Raw genomic sequence first — 21547 nt, forward strand, 5'->3', positions numbered from 1 at the left:
ACCCTCAGAGGAAATTGGGACTCAAGCCTCTAGCCACCTAAAAATCATCATAAAAACTATATTATAATAATAGCTGCTGGCGGTGCCTGGTAACATGCTAGGAGTGACGTCTGCCTTCCTTACTCCTCACATAGCCCTGTGGACGAGGACCCTGAGTCTCAGAATGCTGCACAGCTAATAAAAGAAACGGTGGATTCTAACCATGATCTTTGTGAATCCAAAGCCTACGCTCTTTCTGCTCTACAAGCTCATGACCTGGTTAGGCCTGGGCAGGGTGGAAGCCCCAGGAGGACAGAGGAGCAAAGGAGGAACAAACATCTGCAATTCACACTAGATAGTCCAGTCATGGGTTTCTCTAAGGAAGCAAAATGATCTTTTGAAAGGAAACTCACGCAGTCCATCAGCTTCTTGCCAACATTAGGACGGTACAACCTGCCAAAAACAGCCAAACCTTGTTTTGGGTATGAAAGCAGCTGTTATAATAAACTCCTCTACTCTACCTCTTTTTCCTGTTATGGTAGAATGACTGTTTAAAGTAAATGTCTCCAATACATGGATTTTCTGGGGTCATGAAAACATTTTTTAATTGGCAGGCTCTTCTACATTTTTCGGTGAAGTTAGGAAGTAAACAGAATGCCACACGCCAGTTCAGATTCACGCGATACAAAGGTCTCTGGATTCGAGAAACTTTATTCCCTGCCCCCCACTCCCTTGGGCTGGAGCCTTCTCAGGCTTTGTGGGCTTGTTCCAGAATGAATGGATTGCTGCCTCTCTTCTGTGCTGGGAATTACAAAGCAGAGTGAGGGGAATGAGCGCATAGAACTTAGAGTCAGATCTGGGTTTGAATCCTGGTTCTGCCAATTGCTAATATGTCACCTAAAGTGAGTTACTCTGAGCTTTAGTCTTCTAATATGTAAAATGGCATAGTAGTAATTACTCATTAGGTTGTCATGAAGTTTAAAACAAAATTCAAAATGGGGCGCCTGGGTGGCTCAGTCAGTTGAGCGTCCAACTTTGACTTGGGTCATGATCTTGTGGTTCGCGTGTTCGAGCCTGGAGCCTGCTTCGGATTCTGTGTCTCCCTCTCTCCCCCCCTCCCCTGCTCACACTGTCTCTCTCAAAAATAAACATTTTTTAAAAATAATAAAATAAAACAAAATTCAAATAATAGCCAACATTTACATAATTCTTGTTATATGCTCTGTGCTGTTAGGTTTGACATGACCCATTTAATCTTCTCAACAACCCCGTGGGGTAGGCACCAGACTAGCCATATTCTAGCCCTTGGGGATATACTAGTGAGTTGCAAGTGACTGACAAAAATCTCTGCCTGCATGAAACCTACATTCTTTTTGAGGAAAGACAAAAGATAAGTAAAATAAGTAGCATGTTAAATGGTGCTTAGTGCTATGGAGAAAGATAAAACAGGAATGGGGAATGGTGAGGGATGGGTAGTGTTGTTATTTCTCAAAAGAATGATCAGGGAAAGCCTCTCTGACAAGATGATATTTGAGTAAAGACTTTAAGGGAGAGACGGAGCCATGAGGATATCCCAGAGAGAGAGAGTCTGGGTAGAGGAAAAGACAAATGCAAAGGCCCTGTAGAAACATGTCTAGTGTATCCAAGGTGCAGCAAGGAGACCAGTGTGGCTGGAGTAGAAAGAGCAGATGAGGTCAGAGAGGTCAGGGTTGGGGCACGGACTGTGTAGGGCTTTGCGGGCCTTAGCTCTTTGTCTCTGTGAGATGAGAAGCTACCAGAAGAACTTGAGCAGAGGAGGGGCATGCTGAAGAAGCAGCCAGATGTGTAGAAAGGACACTTCTGATTCATTCACTACAGCTGCTGCCCTGCTGTTGGTTCCCACAAGGACAGTTGCCAACTTTTTGAGACTGTTTAAGTAGGAAATTTCTTAACAGGACATCTGGGCCTCCACTGTCAACATTGTACTTGTTGATTTTGACAGCAGATGAGCTTTCCCCAACTTCCCCTCTATCTGGGTCCAGCCTCCCTTCTGGATGATTCTGTCCTTTGCTGCCTCTCTGCACTGGATTGTCTCGATGATACTGCTAATGTGGTCTATACTTGTGATTCATAATGCGTTGCTGCGTTTGCATTAGTTATTGGGACCGGGGACTCACAGATAAATACTGCTTTGGCTGGGCAACCAAGAGAACCAGTGGAGACCAAGGATGTGGAAAGACATGTTTGTCAGTGGACTTGCCCCCTGCAGTGTGGCAGACAGAGAACTCACTAGCACCTATAAATTCCTTTGGGAAAAGATTATGATATCCTTATATTCCTGTGAGGGGCCAGGCATCACAAACTCTGAGCCTTAGGTATGGCGAGCTTCTAGAGCCCAGAGATCTCCTGAAATAATGTCCAGTGTACATCCAGGTACATTTTTCTGGGGAGAGGTCATAACTTTCATGTTGCTTGTTCCTTGAATGTGGCAACATTTCAAAAAGGGGCTTAAAGGGATCTTTTAGTTTCCTAATATTAAGAATCTGTAAAATTTCTATTTAACAAATATTACTTGTAGGATTTCTAAGATGGAAAGATAAATCATGGTCTCTAGGAAGGCATGGAATGTATTTTTGAGGACATCAAGGTGTGTTATCACACAAGGTCTGTTTTGCCTCCATGCTCAGTGACTAAACTGCTAGGAATTCACCCGCTGTATTAGATCACTTATTCTCATATGCTCCTCATTGCCTTTGAGACACCTCCAACTTTAGCAATGCTTTACAGACATGCACATGAGCCAAATGGTTTAAAACAACAACCTAGGCCTTAGGTATTTGGAAGCACCCGCATCCCCTTGGGTCCTTAGTGGAACAGAGCTCACACACAACATGAGATCCAAGCTGCAAAGGGGAAAAGAGAGGAAAATTTAATAGGGAAGCATAGTGACTTCGCAGCAGTGCAGTGATAGAAACAGACGTTCCTAAAGTTGTGCTGGCACATCCTAACGTGTTCCTGTACTGGAGGCAGGCTATGCACCTGGCATATCTATTGGTTGCCGCTCATCTGCAGATGTACCCGAAGCACACCAGGCGGAATTTGGTGGGTTGCTCCTTCCCCTGGGCACATTAGTCCATGGGGCCCAGTGCAGAGAAGCCCTCAAGGGGTTCTTAGCTGGGACTTAGAGAAGTCAACAAAAGGATTTGTTGAGAATGACTGATCCCACGCCCTGGAATGCAAACCCTGCACAGTTTATGGTACATAATTATATACAATAAACTATAAAGGACATACAGTGGGTTTTGATATCAGGTTCCAGCTCCTCCTCACTAAAGGAACTGGTAAAAACCCTTCATCATTGTGGCTAAGGAAATAGTTCTGGTCCTGTCTGAATCTGCTTCCATAGGTCCACCCTGCTCTTCCCCCACTGTTTAGTCTCACTGACTAAAGAGATGTCTGCTTCTCACGTCAGGGTCAGGAACATCCATAAGCCTTCCTATTTTTTTCTGTGGAGGGGAAAAACTAGGACCATCAGAAACATGGTCAAATATGATTAAGCTTGTATTTGATAACTGGAGAAGATCCATGATACACATTATGAAACAGAAGCCTGTTTATTTTGTTCTTCAATTGCATAGAAATTTCACATTTTTTATTGAGATGAGAATTTTAAAAAGGAAAACTATGAAAACATTTGCTACCGGTTCAGTCTGTGTTTCTGTCCACCAACACGAGCAACATTTCAGTTTTGTCCTGGCCACAGGGAGCCCTAGTCTCTGTTCCTCTCTAACTTGAAAATACTGTCAGAAGATAAAGTGAGGCATGTTAAGAATTTTAAGAGTTTAAGCAAACATCTGTTCAAATTGGGGCAGCAAACCAAAAGTGGTTAGGAGCCAAGGGAAAGAGTTAAAGAGAAGGTGCGGAAGCAAGGAAAGGAAAATATTTGATTGACTAATGCTTAGGCCTAGTTGGCTGTTTGTGATTGGCTATTCTTGGATTGGGATTTTGTAACCTTAAGGCATTTACAGACTTAGGCTTTGGTTGGCTTATGTAGGCTGCCAGGGCATGAGAGCCACCTCAGTCTAATGGCCTCCTGATTTAATTAATTTAACAATACCAGTCTCTCGAAAAGATTCATTATCTTTTGCTACAAAGCTGTAATCTCTGTTTCCTGGAAAGATGGGAGGAGGTTTAACCTCTTTGGCCGGAACCTTTTTTCTGCTGGAAGATCAGACCAAAAACTGGATCCCCTATTTGGGAGGTATCAATACGCTTCCTGTGTCACGTTACATGTCCACTTGTCAGAAAGTGCTTTGCCAAAAGTGCTGCCCAGTGTCAGTAAATAACACTTATAGGTATATCCTACAAGATGATAGAGCTGGGAAATTATTTTGCTCCCACTTCTGCACCATCTTAAGGGTTGGACTAGTTTGCTCCCAGCTGCGGCTCAGAGACTTCAGAACTGTAGTACTTGACTTACTAGAAATGAGATAGTGCAGTAAAAATAGAGTCACTTTGGTCTCTTCAGTTGATTACCTGTTTCATGAGGGTGGGTAGAGGAAAAATAATTGAGGTTGAGGAAGAACTCTGAAATGGGTCTACTAAAAAAGAATGCTTTCATTGTCTAGACATAGCACCCCAAGTAGGGAGCACCCGACATATGTGCTGAGCCACGGTGTTTGGGTCCCAGTGGGGGCCACACAAGAGCACCTGTCCATGATGTCCGTGGTGGGAGGGGTGGTGAGGGTTGAGTGGAAGCCAAAATCTCACCCTACTCTGAGGACCAGGTGTGCAGCTATAAAACCTTAGTATTGGCCATTTGGGAACTTAAGAATCACTGCATTTTAACAGCAGGAGCTCCATTGGTACTCATTTCTTTACCTAACAGACTTACTTGATTATGCCCTAGATGTCCAAGTAATTTTCTATGACTTGTGCAGATACTTGTATCATGCTCTAGTTTGTTTTCTCTTTACTTTCTAGAACCCACTCTTCATTACTAACAGAAATAATCTATATCATCTCTATGTTCCAGTGCATGGAGCACAGACATTCCACCTCAGGATTTCCCCGCTTGTTGAGACACAAATGACTCAGTGATATCAACCTTCCTTATAGTGTCTTTCAAGGCCTTTTGTTGCTTATTTTCATTTCTCTGTTGCTACAGCTCTCCCCTTTCTTCTGTTATTTCTAGATACTCACAAATCTTTGCTCTTCTTCTAAAGAACTTTTTTTTGGTTATTTCTGTCTCCTATTCTGAGATCCTTTCCTTCCTACCCTAAGCCTGTACAGCTGAAGCCCTTGAGAGGAGTGCTCCCTGAGCCCCTGACTCTCCCAGCCCCGCTTGAACAAACATTTCCATTAGGTGATTTGTGCCCACTTGTTTTGTGTGCCTGGGAAGTAAGCAAGAGTAGATGGAAACCGACAGATCTTCCCACCCAGCTCAAAGCCAAGAAGATTTACTTCTACACGCTAGTCCCATAGATACAATTGAGTAAATCTACAATCACATAGTCATTGGGGGCTCTGTATACCCTAGTAAATTAATGCTTCTAATTTTATAAGGACTGTCATAACCACAGTTGTAAGTGGGATTTTTCCTTTTACTGTAGTATATGTTCCTGTGCTTTACTAGGTGTTGTTTATTAGGTGTTGTTTCCCCTAAGTGCTATATAAAGTGACAGATTGTTTCAAGGCAACCAGTAGACTGTATTTACAGGTGGTTGGTTGTCTTTACTAGCTTTACTGCTACAACACAACTGCTTTCTGGCAGGAGGGAACATCACATATTAGTGGAGTTATTAAGTCCAGACTTTATTCTATTCCTCATTTAGGAATGGATATTCTGTGAATCACTGAATCCTTGTTCAGTTCCTCTTCAGGGCCATCCGTGACGTGAAAGTAATGAAATAGCACTGTCTTTTGATTGTAGGATCACACTGCCGGACTGTTAGCAATAGGATGAGAGCTTTTCCAACACTTCCAAGACTTCATGGGGAAGTCTTGCCGCTCCAGGAAGGAAGATCCCTGCTTAGGCCCTGGTTTGTTGTTGTTGTTTTTAAGTTTGTTTGTTTGTTTGTTTGTTTGTTTGTTTGTTTAGAGATGGGGGCAGGGGGGCAGTGGGCAAAGAATCCCCAAGCAGGCTCCACACTGTCAGCACAGAGCCCAGTGTGAAACTCAGACCCACAAACTGTGAGATCAGTACCTGAACCAAAAATCAAGAGTCGGGCATTTAACCAACTGAGCCACCCAGGTGCCCCAGGCCCTGTTTCAGAAGGGGTGTGTGTCCTTGGTCTGCTGAGCCAAGCCAGGCCTGTCCCTCGCATCCCACTGTGCAGTGACCACTCAAGACAAGTACTTCTTTACTGGAAGGGACCAGAGGATATTTTAAAGAATAATAAGCAATAAACTCACACTATATTCCAAACTATATCTAGCTTACTAGGAATTAATGTAAATAAATATGTGCTACAAATTAGAAATGAAATACATGAATGACTCACTAGTGGGTGATTCTGATACAAATTTCAAATTCCACATTCACTGGCATAGTGGAGAAAACCCTGACTTAGGTGAGGGTTAGACAGCATTGTTAAGAACTTGTCCTAAACCTCTTCTTTCCATCTGTTTAACCAGTTTACTGATGTAATTAAAAGCTGTTTGGCCATTTGGGCAATAAAATGCATTTTGTGGAGCATGGAATAGAATTAAGTGATTTGACCCTAAGAAGTTCATATTGGTGAAATTGTGTGTATACTGTCTGCATCTCTGATCTCCATTGAATAATGAACCAGAGCTAAGGTAGCCCTGGCCAAATTTTGCAATTTTCTGCTACAAGAGGTCAAGTTCAAAAGGTATTCTGCCTCCACTATTTGCAGCTCAGCTGGTGTATTTCTGATGTTTTCCTGTTTCTGTCTGTCTCTGGGTCTGATGGATGCTGTCACAGATATTTGTGCATCTCATGAATGTATAAAGATCTTATGCTCCTTTGGACTCTTGGACATTTTTAATTTTTAAAATTTATTATTATTATTATTATTATTATTATTATTTGGCCTAGCAGATGGTGTTTTAATTCCTTCAGAATTTTAGGAGGCAAAGAGAATGTCTTCCAGCCTGAGGCTTGTCATTTGATGTGCCCTCCACAACTCTCTGTCCTTAGACTGATTCATCTATGCTCCACCTCTTAACTTTGCTGCACTAACTTCATGTAGGTGACAGACTAGGCCAGCCCTTCTGTACATCATCTCCGAAGCGAGAGGAAAATTCACTTTCAGACTGGTTGGTCAGAATTAAGTCAAACTTCTATCCATGGTAGGAAGTTAAAAGACATGTGGGAATTGAATCCTAAACATTGTCAGTTTCACTAGGAATTGAAGATTATTGTACCCCATAGAGATTATGAATTTGAAATGTATTAAGTATCCCTGGAAATTTTGAATTCAAAACATCTCATGTGCACAAATATCACTAATAAGAATACCCATCTGATCTCTATAACCTGCAGGGGGAGAGAAGAAACAAAGGTCCAGTGTTATCTTCACTCTGTCCAACGATCCCGAACTTCTCAAGTGATTACTCCAGATGGACAGAGCAGTTTGATTTGTTTAAATGTGATGGGTCAGTTGAACCAGGCTGAGTAGTGTGCTGGCAGATGTTTAACAACCAGCTTTCCAGGGGACAAAAGCCCTGATTTGTAGCATTTGCTGATTTTTTTGGTGTAAATACTCCCAGTGTGACCAGTTCCAAGCTGCCAATGTAAAGTCACTGAATGTAGAGTTGTGAAGAGATACAAATACTTGGTTCTCACCAGTCAGTGTCAGCTGGCTCAGGCACACACCTGAGGAATCTATGGGAAATTGTGAATTTGGATTTTGACTTAGAGATCCATTTTTAAAACATTTCTACTGTCAAGAAAATCACTTTGTGTGCGTGTGCATATGTATACAAGTGTGTGCACTTATCCATTTTTTTTTATGTAGTTATTTCAGTTTTAGATAATTTCCTAAATTTAACTCTGCGAACTCTTTACAAAGTCATGGAAAATTTAATAAGCATACATCTTCCCATTTATTTTATGTTCAATTATAATTCATTGCATGCCTTCTGACTCTCTTGTGTAGTGGGTTTCCATTTTTATGTTCTTTTGACCTCTACAACCATAGCTGCCTGCCCCGTGGAAACATTTCTTCCTCTCTCTGTCCTTTGTCTGCCCTTAATAACAAGTAAGAATAACAAGCTGGTGAATGGGATGCTCTTCACCGAATCTGGGGACCTCATTCTTCTCACCGCTGGGCCATAGTCTGTAAAATAGATTCCCCCCCCCCCCCCATTTCCCTCATTATTTATTTGCCAACTCTTCCTCATTTGGGTCATTTCAAGTTGATTGACTCCTTTCTCATCAAGGTTCAGAACTGGGGCTACATTCAATGCAGAGTAGATAATTACTTTAAAACACCAACAGTAAAATTTGTTGCTCTGTCTTGGCTCACTTTTCCCTTAATTTAAGTGTCCTCAACTACAGTGTTCACTTGAAGAAAGTAAAAAACACATATTCATAAAGGAATGAGGAATGTCTGTCAGGCTGATTGATATTTTCATTTACATCAAGGCCCCTTTTTTCCCATCAAAACACTAGTTCTGTTGGTTTGAAAAAATCAAGTAGGTATGTGAGAGAGAGTGGATTAGTCTCTTTTTTATGCCAGCACCTGCTCCACAGCATAATTTCCACATGTCCCAACACTGTTTCAGTGATAAACAGCAAATACACTATCATTAGCTGAGACTCACTCCCCCTTGGCTCAGCAGGGTTCCCATCATCATGATATTAGCTCCTCTGCTGCCCCCCAAATAACACTTTTTAAAGCAAAAGCACTCTGGGGCACTTGGGTGGCTCAGTTAAGGGTCCACCTCTTGATTTCAGCTCAGGTCATGATCTCACGGTTCCTGGGTTCAAGCCCCATGTCGGGCTCTGCACTCACATTGCGGAGCCTGCTTAGGATTCTCTGTCTCCCTCTCTCTCTCTGTTCCTCCCCCACTTGTGTGAGAACACTCTCTGTCTTAAAAATAAATAAACTTTTAAATAAATAAATCTTTAAAAAAAATAAAGCAACAACACTCAAGGCAGATGTTGGAATGCGGGTTCGCTTTTCTCATCTTTGCCCTACAGGATTTAGTTTTGTGAGTACTGAGGGACAAAAAACATAGAAATGCTGCTGCATGCCCCACATTAGATCTTGGGATTCATTTCAGGCTGGGCTGGGGTCTAAAGAATGCCTTGAGTTTCTTTGGTCAGTAAACCCCACTGCACTCCCCACCTCCCGTGGTGAAAAAGAAAACTCTTCCTTTCAGGCTGTGGGCTCCTGATTGTTCCAGGCAGTGTTGTTATGAATGTCTGCATTTTGACTGTCAGGCCTCTGAGCTGAATGCCTCTCCCAGGATGGCTGCATACATCCTGGCCCGCAAGTGAGATCAGCATGTCACTCATCAGGTAGAAGGCAAGATGGGAGAAAAGGTTGTGAAATCCCAGCACCTGAGAGCTGAGGGAAGTGGCCACTTCCGGTTTGTGTGAGAGACCTTCACTGAGGGAGTGACAGAGACTGCTTTTCTCACTTTGTTAAACGGCTTGATGTGTAGGGTTCTAGAGAGAAATAACTGGTTTGTTTAGAGATATCCAAAAGCAATCATGCAGAGAAATAAAATTCCCACACCTACAAGAGGTGGTAGACATACATATGAGTATAGATTCAAAAACTCAAATGAGTATAGATTTATACACTGTAAATCACACAGGTACTAAAGGGGTTCAGGCCCAGCTGGGCATGGGGTGGGGCTAATTTTACGAAAGGATTCACAAATGTGTGAGTAAAGTTTCAAAAGAAGTCGTTTGATGGAGAGGAAACGTTTTGCAGGGAGAAGGAGGACAGATCTCAAGACCTGGAGAAGGAATGAGCACATGTTTGGGGAATGTTTGGGGAGTGCAGTGTGAGCTCCACACAGGTACCCTGGTGCTCTTTCCCACATTCCCCCAAGCTTTTGCTTCAGTGTTACTCTCTGAAGCCTTCTCTGACCACGCTATTTAAATTGCCATCCATCTCCTCTCCCACAAGCCCTTTGCCCATTCCTGGCTTGATTTTTCTCCGTAGTGTTTATCACCTTCCGACACCTTACTGTATCTTCCTACTGGTGTGTAAGTTCCATAAGAGCCAAGATTTGTTGTCTGTTTTGTTGACCATTATACCCAGTGCCTGGTACATAGTTGGTGCTCCATATTTATTTCTTGAATAAATGAATAAATGGGATGTAACAAGAAAGAAGCATAAGGAGGTGGGCAGGGTTTGGGGGTCTAGATTAGAATTTTGGCAGAGAATCGGGAAACCTGAATCCTAAAGACAGGGCTGGCCGTGGAATGGGGCAGACAGTGGAGTTCACTGGGCTGTAGTTTCCTCACTGTGAGACGGATGTTGGCCTAGATGACAACTGATTCTCCTCCTGGCCCTGAGGTTCTTCAGACCTGTGTGGTTAGAGGAGGCTAGCTGGTGTGCGTCTTGGAATCTACTTTGAGCCACCTGGAACTTACTATGGCAGTGGAGAACACCATGGGTTTCTGAAGCATTGGGTCAAGCTGGTATTTGTGAAAAGGTTTTCCCAATATACTCAAGCAGATTTTTTGTTTGAGGGGGTGGTTAAGAGGCTACAGATAAATTATTTTTTTTATCACCATTTAATTAATCCTTCTTGCACCTCCTTCTTTCCACTAACTTATCTCACCCAACTTCTGCAGGTGTGAACCTCCTGTTAAATGGTCCATTGGAGACTGGCTTTTGTGGCCACTGTGTCATGTACTAGAAGTTCAGAAGAAAACTCCTTAGGAGCAACCAACTTGCTTTGGTTCCAAGCTTAAACTGTGCAAGCCCCCTGCACGTCTCATAGTTTGCCTTGAAATTATAAAGCTGCCTTCTCTTCCCGGCCCACCCCATTCCAAAAATTCCATCACCGTTGGTGGATGATTCCCCTGAAAGGCCAATAGACCTTACCAGCCAACCTTCAAGACAGTCCTGACCTCTCACAGAGATAATGAGCATTTATTTAGGGTGGAATTAACTTGCTTTCCAGTATGTCACCACAGAAGAGTCAGAGAGAAATTACAGTCAGTAGAAGACCCAGGCCTGTAATAGTTAACTTACTGGAGACTGAATTTTACTGCTCATTTCTGAGAAAGGCTTATCTATCAACGTTTGAAAAGATGTTTCTACACCGCTTTATTTTGACAGAGTGCTTCTAGGAGTCTAACCTGTCAGTTTTCTACAGTTTATCTTGTTAGGCATCCTTAATCTCACTTTGTTTTGCTTTCCACTTGTGGAAGTCAGTGAGCTTGGAGAAGCAGCACATGATAACTGTGGGTTCAGCTCGCAGCTCAGCCGCTCACTGGCTTGGATAGTCAACCTCTTTGATGCCCACTTTCCCAAACTCTGTAACATTAGGGTCAGAATTCCTACTTTGCAGAATTGTGAAAGGGATCATAAGTAACCAGGAGAGGGTGCCTGGCACATATCAGGGCCTCAGGAAGAGCAGCCGTCCTCAGCAGTGCCTCTTTGCCTTAGCAGCAACGGCAGACTCTCACCCACTAAACAAATGTTCAGTGGCCTTCCTCCAGATACCTGTGCAGTGTATGTGTCTGGCTCAGTTATACAACAGACTCTGATGGCCTGAGCTGGAGCTGCATTTTCATAAGTCCTTTTCATGAAAAGATTCAGTGCCTAATCACAGAAGGACATTGTTTGGTAGTGCCAGATAATGAAGTAGTCAGGGCTGCTGAAATGTATCAACAGGATTGTTGACAGCTCACTCTGTGTCCATAGGATAAAATGAACAGGACTGGAGCCAAGAGGAGGGGGGCCAGCGAGGAGGGACAAATGCAGGAGATGTGATGGTTGAGCTCCCTGATGAGCCCGGATTCCGTTCCTCAGAATCGAAAGCATTTGTGTACGGTTCATATAATAAAGGATTTCTTATTTTAAAAGCCACAAAGAGAAAATAATGGTGTTCTGTCGAGACAGTATATATTCTGGCAGACACTATATACTCTGAGTGGCTCATTACATCTGGCTTTTTCCTACAGCAGTTCTTTTTTAGTAGGCAGGGCACTAATGATAAATTTTAAACAAATAACACATACTCTTTTTTAAAACATTAAACCCAAACCAGAACTGACTGCCATATATATATAAATATATATATATTAAAACAATTATATATATATATAAATATATATATATATATATAATTGTTTTAATGAAAAAAACTATACCCTTGTTAAATGTGCAGAATATTAATATAAGCTCAGGAGTACTGAAGATTTCAAACTCCTAAAACTCTCCTCTAAATAATTTTCCTGGTTTGAATATACTTTTATGAATGCAGAAATGCTGTAAGGCTTCATTTATTTTGTGCAGAAAGTTATTTCATTCCCAAGTCTTGTCCTGCTTCCATTTTCATGATTCTCCACATCGTTTAGGAAACTTGGCATAATAAGGTGTCCAGGGCTGGGATTTATATTTGGGGAACTAAATTACTCATTAATAAAAAAAAATTTTGCTAACTAAATCCATATTCCACCATTTAGTAAATGGCCTTTATAATAAGCAAAAAAAACTAATTATTTGTGGGATAAAGTGTTTCATGTATTTAACTTTTGTTCTAATGATATTGCATAATATCCAAATAACTAACCAGGATGTTAACTCTTACTGTTTTGTTGTTTTTGAGGGCATTTTAATTGTAGGAGTTTATTTGAATCATCAGTTTTACTGTTAGAGCCAAATCATTCTCATGGGCTTATGGGAATATATGCCACCAGGCGGTAGATTAATAACTATAAAAAAACCACATGAAAAGGTCACTGCAAATCTGGGATCAAAACCTGTGGTTTTCTGGATTTTGCAACCCACCAGCTTTTTGAAGCTCCTCTCTGGTAATATGATTTTTATGACAACACCACAGAGCTTTTATAGACACTTGTGATAATTAGGACAGACCAGGAATACTCCACACTTGCCCACAGTGCCAGGCTTCTTCACCTGACAAGGAAGGACATTGATCAGCACAAGTCTGTTTCAAAAGACAAGCCATCCTTGTGATGGCAGAAAAGTATGATAGTAAATGAAGGAGACCCTTTTGTTCTCCAAACAGATTGGGAAAACAGACTGGATTGGAGCCTGGACCGCAGCACTTGGGAGGGCTCTTTATGGAGAACCACAGCAGAAAGGAATTCTCTGCTGGAGAATTCTGGCCCTTTGCACTGTCATTCCTGCAGTGTTGCAGTTATTCTCTCCAACCAGCTAACCGCCAGCCCCCTGATCAGCAGCCCCACCCGCACCCCATCCTTCTTACTTTAAACATGTGTTATTGGAAACAGGGCAACACGAGGAACTTTGAGTTTGGGCCCTGGGGATCATATTGTCAGTCTATTCTGAACTTCCGTGCGATACCCAAGGACTTAACTGGGAGTGATTCTGACTTCACTGGGCCCCCAAACTTACTTTTGCATAAGAAAGACTAGGACCCTGGAAAATACATTTAAAACATGAGCCAAGAATCAAGTTCAGTGGGAGCTAGTTTAAGAGGCATAACCAACAGAAAAGCATGGATCCTTCAGGCACGTTCTGTCTGTGGCCTGCTGAATCACAAATGTGCTATTTGGGCCAGGTTTTTTGATCTGCTGAGTGTCCTGGTGGTACAGGGGCAAAACTGCTTCACTTCCTGAACTAGAATGCCTTATCTCCAGCGCTCTGCAGACTGATTCCCTTGCCCTTCCTTCCACCCCCAGTCCCTCCAACAGGAACAAAGTCCCCAGTCTCTGGAAAGTAATGCTGAAAAAACAAACAGTACAAAGGCTGGTAACAGGGGGATATCTCTCTCGAATGTTTTTTGTGACCATCTAGGTTCAAGGAGGAGGGGTCCCCCAGCTACGTGAGCCAGCAGGATCTCTTTGTAGTAGGCATCTGTATGTTTGGCCAGGTGTCCTCCCAGCAGAGGGCAGAGAGGGAAAGATAAAACAGAATTCTTATTAAAAATAAGTCTCTGGGGAGAGAAAAAACAAGACACAGAAAGTGTGTCAAGTGGAAAGGGAGGCCAGGCGGTGCCATCTGATATTGATTAAATGCTTGATTAGGCCAGCAGGGAGAAAGGCACATCACGAGGAAATGACCCTACTCTTCAGAATATGAACCAGTGACAGAGGTCTGGGAGCAGGTCTGCATGAATACCACATGCACAAGATGTCCGGTGGTAAACACAGTCCTAGCACACATGGCCAGAATGGGAGGGAAAGACCCTTTCCCTGAGAGTGAGGACGCGTGGCTCCTGATTTGCTTTACCTCGCTGGCCTCACTTTCCCCATCAATAACACAATGACACTTGACCAGATGACCCCTAAGCAACTTCCTCGCCCTAGATTCTGTTATCTATCCTAACCTCTCTGGTGACCAACTCTTCTCAGGCTCTGCTAATGGAATGCAAAAAATAGCCCTGGAGAGACATAAAGAGCTCACCCACCACAGTCCTAAAATCCAAAAGGAATGAACCCCCTCCCCCATCAGTCATAAAAATGTCATCCAGTCTTTCCAAGGGAGGTTGGTCCAGCATTGCTGTGTCTATCATCTTTCTGTGTTTACAGTTGCCACCAAAGCAAGTTTATGGTTTCTGAACATGAGATGTGGCATATTTGTGGGTCTATTTACACTTCCCCCCTCTCCCAATTCCAAAAATATTTTCATTCTGACTGATGTAAGGGCTCTTTGTTTTGTTTTAAGCTGCCAAATTGTAGAGAATCTAAGAGCTGATGGGTGTGTGTGTGTGTGTGTGTGTGTGTTCATCCTTTATTCAAGGATGAGCTAGTGAAGTGTTTTTGTTTTTTTCTCTTTGGCATTGTCATGAAGACAACAGCATCTGAGTACAGGGTGAGGCCGGATTCCAGTGGGAATGGAAGTAGAAGCTCCCACTGAGATGAAGGGCCAGTGAAATCGAGATGAAGGGATGACTAGAGAGAGTCACCATGGCAAAGTGAGATCATGGCATTTGAAGTTGGGCAGACCCAGGTTTGAATCCTGGTTGTGATGTCTATGGGATGTCATTTCAGCTCTCACTGCCATGCCTCCTTGAAGGGTGATTACAAATAAAGGTGCTGTGTGGAAAGTACCTAGCTCAGAACCTGGTACAGTGTAGGCAGTAAATGAACAGCAAGAAACTATAGATGAGATAATAGTCATAAAAATATCCCCAGGGAGGATTCGCAGAGCCTGGCAACTGAGTGAATTAAAGAATAAGTACAAAAGAAGACTTGAGTGTGTCTTTGAGTGAGGGACTCAGATAGTGGTACTATTTAGGTTGGATGGAAGTACGGACATTGGTGGAAGTTAGAGATCTGGTTTGGTGAAGATCTGGTTTGGTGAAGATAGTTTTGGACAGGAGAGGTGGTGCGGAGACATACAGGTGGCAATTAAAGAAGGAGGATGAAAAGGAAACAGAGTGAAAGAAATAGGAAAACTGATAACAAAGAAGTTGATTTTCTCTAGGTCTGTTTGACCATTGAGTCTGACTTTACAGCTTCACCTTCAAGGGATTGGCTACCCAAAGGTTGATCCGGCATCATCATCTTCTCAGTAAACCTTAGCTCCTCATAATGTGTGTCTCCAACTAAGCATCTTCTAGACCTTGTTAGAAATGCAGAATCCTAGCTCCTACTTCAGACCTGCTAAATCAGAATCTGCATTTGACAGTGTGTTTTGTAAGCACTTTATAGTTTGAGAAGCACCGTTGTAAAGCAGGTGGCCAGACTGACTAGCAGTGTCAGCATCCCCTGGGAACTTGTTAGAAATCCAAATTCTCAGGCACCTTCTCAGGCCTCCCGAATTAGAAAGGCTGTATTTTGACGACTCCGATGTACCCTAGAGCTTGAGAATCACCGCTCTAAGTCATGGAACAGATGGATTGAACCCCCTCCTCTTGGGTCTGTAGCACAGAACACCAGAGGGATTGGTTAAACCCTGAAAGTTAAAATGGAGTCATTGTTCTATGCTGTTTCTCTCATCATTTTGCATTAAACACAGCTGAAGAACTCTTTTCACTGAAGAAGGGCACTATGCGTAAAATTGCAAACCAGAAGGGGGGAGCTTTGGCTGCAGCTTAATCCTCACGACTTACCCATCAAAAGTTATTGAGCACAATTATAGGAGATCAGTACTTTATGTGCTGTTGCTCCTGTGGGACACTATTAGTAAGACACACATAGGAAAACAAGGAATCTCCCGATATTTCTTACAATGTGATTTTCACATTTAAATGTCCACCGTTTTTGTCTTCTGTGATTCTAATCAATTTAATGGAAAGTTCCCTTTTTATAGGTTAGTTTCTGGAGTCACTTGCAGAAGTGATGGTGGTTTACCACTGAGACTAGAATGCTTTTCAAAAAGTTGAACTGTAAGCAGTAAAAATTTACCTCCTTTCATCAAAAACGTCTGGTTTTTCTAGTTTTCTAGTCGTTATTCAAGTCACTGTGATAACGTAAATAAGGGTGTCTGTTTTCTGTATACATATAATGTACAACAATAGTTATATATTGAGCATTTTAATCATGAAGTTACCTATATTTTCTGCTGCAGGTTATAGTGCATTATAGCCAGTGGCATAGTAAACCAGTTCGGTGTCGGGAGGGTGGGGGGGATGAATGCGTGTCACAGTTTATGGTGGTTGCTAATTTCCATGGTGTAAACACTCCCTCCAGGGCCGACTTCAAGCTACCAACAGTTTAACAACCAGCTACCCAGATTCCCACACACTTAACAGCTGACTCTTGTAAAGCCAGTAGGAACTAGCTCGAGTATACCACTGAACAAACATTAAGGGACAGGCCACAGTTTTTTTGATTGGTGTGTTTGAATTGTGATAGGTCCAATAATAGCTGAAACAAGTAGATTTGGGTGTTTAAAATCTTCTGTCATGTAGAGATTTTTATTGAAATTATAATTATTTTTTGTCATGTAGAGATTTTTATTATAATTATGGAATTTGATCTGAAATTATTCTGAGACAAAGTTATATGCAAATGCCCAATCATCATTAAATACAACAACATTAAATTACAACATAATGGCATTATTCAAAGTCTTTGTGTTGCTAAAGTGGTATGTTTAATTTTAAAATACCATTCATTCTGGGGTGCCTGGGTGGCTCAGTCAGTTAAGCATCCAACTCTTGGTTTCGGCTCAGGTCATGAACTTTTACGATCATGCGGGTTATGAGTTCGAGCCCCATGTTGGGCTCTGCACTGCCAGTGCAGAGTGTGCTTGGGATTCTCTCTCTCTCTGCCCCTCCCCTGCGTGCGCGCGTTCTCTCTGTCTCTCTCTCTCTCTGTCTCTCTCTCTCTGTCTCTCTCTCTCTCTCAAAATAAATAAACTTAAAAAAAATACCACTCATCTTATAGTAAGGCATGTGGAAAAATTACTTTTTTTTTTTTAAAGTAGGCTCCATACCCAGCATGGAGCCCAACCCAGGGCTTGAACTCAACTCAAGATCCTGAGATCAAGACCTAAGCTGAGATCACGAGTTGGATGCTTAACCAACTGAGCCAACCAGGCACCCTAGAAAAATTATTCCTGATCATAGTGTTTGAAGCAACATGCAGAAAGATAGTTTTCAAAATGAGATCTCTGGTTACTATTATTAAAATTTGACTTCTCTTACAGGTATCCAGGAAGGAACGCAGTGTACCAAATGTAAAAATAACTGGGCACTGAAGTTTTCTATCATATTATTATACATTTTGTGTGCCTTGCTAACAATCACAGTAGCCATTTTGGGATACAAAGGTAAGTACTCTTTCCTTTTTCCTTCCAAATGGCAGGTTTCTCTTTATGATTTTAAACATGAAAAAAAAAAAAAGACACCCCTGTTTGCAAGTATGAAGTATTTCATTAATTCAGCTCAAACGCACAAGTAAGCAACATGATAAACTTTATGTCTTGATCCTTTTGTAGCTGTGGGATCAGAGTCCTTTTGACTCATTTCAACAATAAGAAAGGTCCTCTATGACTTATAAAAATTTTTCTCACTGTTGCATTTTCCTACCTGTTTCTAGTTCCACCCTCTTTTTTCATCTTCTCTCTAAGAGGTGCTATGGAAACCCTGAGTCAGCACACAGGAAAATTGTACTGACACAGGGTAAGCCAAACACAGTCTCCAGAGATACGACTTACTTTACTCAGGGACTGGGCAGCCAGTTCCCTTTTTTCCTCTTCAGCACATTTACTGTGACCACTGTTGTTTATATAGCTCCATAAAAATATTGCCCTGAAGAAGTTAAACACAGAGGGAGCATTGCCACCTCAACAATACTTTATAGGATGTTAGGTATTCTTTCGATGTGTCTGGTTTCAGGTCAGTGGAGAATTATTGCCTTAGACTTGCAAACAAAGCGGTTTCACCACCATCACCACCACACCCATTCTAGATACTGCAGGTAAAAGGTGTCATGATTCAGAATCACAAGCTACATAAACCTTTTTACAGAAAACTGCCATAGAAGCCTTTCCATCAAAGATATGTGAGACAGGCATGTCATCTGGTTTTAGCAAGAGGCAGACGTGGGGTCTGCTAATCTTCAAAACCTTCACTCAGCAGTCATCTCGGCTGCCTTCCCTCAGAACTGACAGATTAACAGTGGAGAATTCCCACGGGTTCTTGGTTCATAGATTTACTCTCCTTGGGGAGAGAAAGATTCAAAGTGAATTCCCCCCAGGCTGTAACTTCTGTCTCCTCTCTCCCAGTGTCTAGAAGCTTCCTGAGGAAACCCAATGTGTTGAAATGAGAATGGGCTTTGGAGCCAGATGGTCAAGTTCATTCTTGATTCTGCTGTTTGTAATACAATTAATGTTTATTAAGTGCTTGTTGATATTCTAGGCATCATGCTAAGTCCTCTGCATGGTTGTGTAACCTGGGTATGAAGCATAACTTCTTTGAGTTTACTGTTTCTTAAAATGGCAATTAATAATGCCATTTTTCAAGGTGATTGAGATGAGCAAAGATGATGTCATTGAACCACCTGTCCATCTAGTCCTACTAGATAGTGGCCATATTTCTGTGTTTCCTCTTCATAACTGCATTTATACAGCTATAGCCATTAGAATGGCAAAATGTTAAAAATACTCAATATAGGTGAGGCTTGGAAGTCTCATCTCTGAGGTCACACGCAGAGAAAATTATGTGTGTCCTACAGTGTGTTGACTGATGAATTTGAGCAGTGGAAATTTGGAAAATTACCATGTAATTTTATCCATTTGTGATTAGTTAATCCAACTTAGTATTAACAAAGTAAGTGTTAAGAAAGGTTATTAAACTGTGGTAAGGCAGGACAAGGAGTAGGGAGGGATCCTAGTGAGGAAAAGGAGGGTATTTTATGTCCCAGGTAATTCAGACTGGCTCTCCTCCTTTACCAAGTTATTTAGGTCACTGCTCGCTTCTCCTTGACTGTTTCCAGCAAACTCGGATAAAGGAGAAACTTGGCAAATGGCCATTTAACAAGTACCTTTAGGGCTTAGTACTATGTGATATCATGAAAGCAAACATTTACTACTGAAAGAGAGATGACAAAGGTTTGAAGAGCATACCACCATATGGGATTTTGTAATTCTTACCACTGCAAAGAAGTAAGATCTGGATCTTGATGCCTTTACAATGATACAGAAAGATCCAAATTTAGAGGAGGGTTTTTTTTTCTTTGTTTTTAAAGTACAGATGTTTCCTCCATTTTTATGACCTTTGAAAGCCCTTCTCAGCTCTGGCATGTTTTGCGTGTGCTGGTCCATTTGCCTGGAACACCTTTTCTCTGCTCTCTACCTAAAATGACACCTTCTTTCCCTTCGTGTTTCACTCAGACATACATCCTGCAAGAACACCCTGAAGGCTGAGTTAGGTGCCCCCATCACACTGTATCATTATGACAAATGGGCTTGTCTGTCTTACCACCCAAACTATAAGTTCCATGAAGACAAGAGACTCCTATCTTTAGTTTGTTATATCTCCCATCTAGCATCTAGCCTCACGGTACTTATTAGGCACCAAGTGAAGTTACTGAATAAATTAATGAGAGAATGGATGGATGGATGGATGGATGGATGGATGGATGGATGGATGGATTGTAGATCAGGGCTGACTTCTGTAAAGACAATCAGGTGGTGCCCAGGGACTCTAAAACCATTCTGCACTTAAGGCATTGCTACCACTCAGATCCCTACCTGTAAGCCTAAAATCCTGAAGATCAGCATGGCCTTCTCCGTGGGTGTCATCTGTCCAGGATGAAGTGGGGAGCGGTTGAGGGAACCAAGTACAAGTGGACACAAGATGATAGTCTTGCCCCTTTTTCCTCCTTCAGGGGCCCCCATCTCTCAGGCATCTACTTAGAAATATAAGATAATACAACATGCAGTTTTGGTTTCCAAACATAGTCTTCATAAACTAAAGTGTGGATATTTTCCAGGTGTGTTTTCTCTTGTACAGTGATTCTTCTTTCTTGCTAATAAGATTCTAGTAACCGCACATTGTAAGAGGCAGAAAGATAAGACCTAGTTCTCCCCTCCCATGTCTCCCTTTGAAGTCTAGAGAAACTCTGTCCATTGCAAAAAAGAAAGGAAGAAAAAGAAATATTCAGACAAACAAGATGTTTCTCTGAAGGAGAAATTAGAAAGGAAAGAAAATAGAAACTGCTTTATGTATCAGAGTTAGCAAAGGCAACTCCATACTGTTTTTCTCAAAATTGTGTTTTTACTTCTCCTTTTATGTCACTCAGACAGCTACAAGTTGGGATATAACTTAGTTCCTTCTAGAGAATTTGCTGCACAAGTCAGGGAACTGCTGAGTCACCCACACAGGTCTGTACAGTGGCTGTGACCACGACACTCATGAGCTACTTTATAGAAAGCGTGTTCCTGGACAGTTTCAGCTTGGGTCATTCTCTGCTTGGGTTTTTTATCCTCAGTCATGGAGCTTCCGTGGCAGAAGCCATCTTTTAATTTCAATGAGTTGTGTTTCCTCCAGAACATTCCCTGAACGGGGAAATTGTACTCAGTTGTCCTTCCCAGCAGTCATCCATCTTAAGGTAATTAGGATAAAGAAGAAAGACAGAAATCTGAATATTTCTCAAGAAGAATCTCCTATAACTCAACATTCCTAGTCACAGAAGGTCTACCCTGCTGCTAAGCTCTCCTAACCTAGCAGTTATGTCCATCAAATCACACTGAGTTGGCTACGTTAGAAGCCAGGGTAACACCATACAACCATATCTCCTATGTGTTTGTAATGAAACCTGAAATAGTGTTCAAGGTAGAAATGTCTTTATTGCATTCCAGGGGAGTGCAGCTGGTATTCCCAGAAGTCCCAGGTACCAATGCAGGGGTATCTCCCCTCACCCAATCCCCCATTCAGCCTGGGACAGACACTCATGAGCACCAAGCAGGAGCTCTGTGCCTTGCTGCTGTTCCTTTCCTCAGGGACTGGGCCATGAGCTATGCCTCTTGTGGGAGGAAACCATATTTAG

At 42.1% G+C, this 21547-nt stretch overlaps 1 protein-coding gene and 1 long non-coding RNA gene across 3 annotated transcripts in view; one reads left to right on the forward strand and one right to left on the reverse strand.

Annotated features, from left to right (window-relative positions):
• LOC109248566 (uncharacterized) overlaps positions 1-20403 on the reverse strand; it is a 35092-nt gene extending 14689 nt beyond the window's left edge. Inside the window, exon 1 of the long non-coding RNA XR_002072118.2 lies at positions 20250-20403. This is a non-coding gene — a long non-coding RNA (uncharacterized LOC109248566). The remainder of the gene's footprint in view (positions 1-20249) is intronic.
• COLEC12 (collectin subfamily member 12) overlaps positions 1-21547 on the forward strand; it is a 194998-nt gene that overhangs the window by 128436 nt on the left and 45015 nt on the right. For both annotated transcript variants that reach the window (XM_053902482.1, XM_053902483.1), the window contains exon 3: positions 17703-17825. In XM_053902482.1, the coding sequence (XP_053758457.1) occupies positions 17703-17825 (123 nt within the window). The remainder of the gene's footprint in view (positions 1-17702; positions 17826-21547) is intronic.

Source organism: Panthera pardus, unplaced genomic scaffold, assembly GCF_024362965.1.
Source record: "Panthera pardus isolate Hobbes unplaced genomic scaffold, ASM2436296v1 HiC_scaffold_15, whole genome shotgun sequence".
Classification (NCBI taxonomy): Eukaryota; Metazoa; Chordata; class Mammalia; order Carnivora; family Felidae; genus Panthera; species Panthera pardus.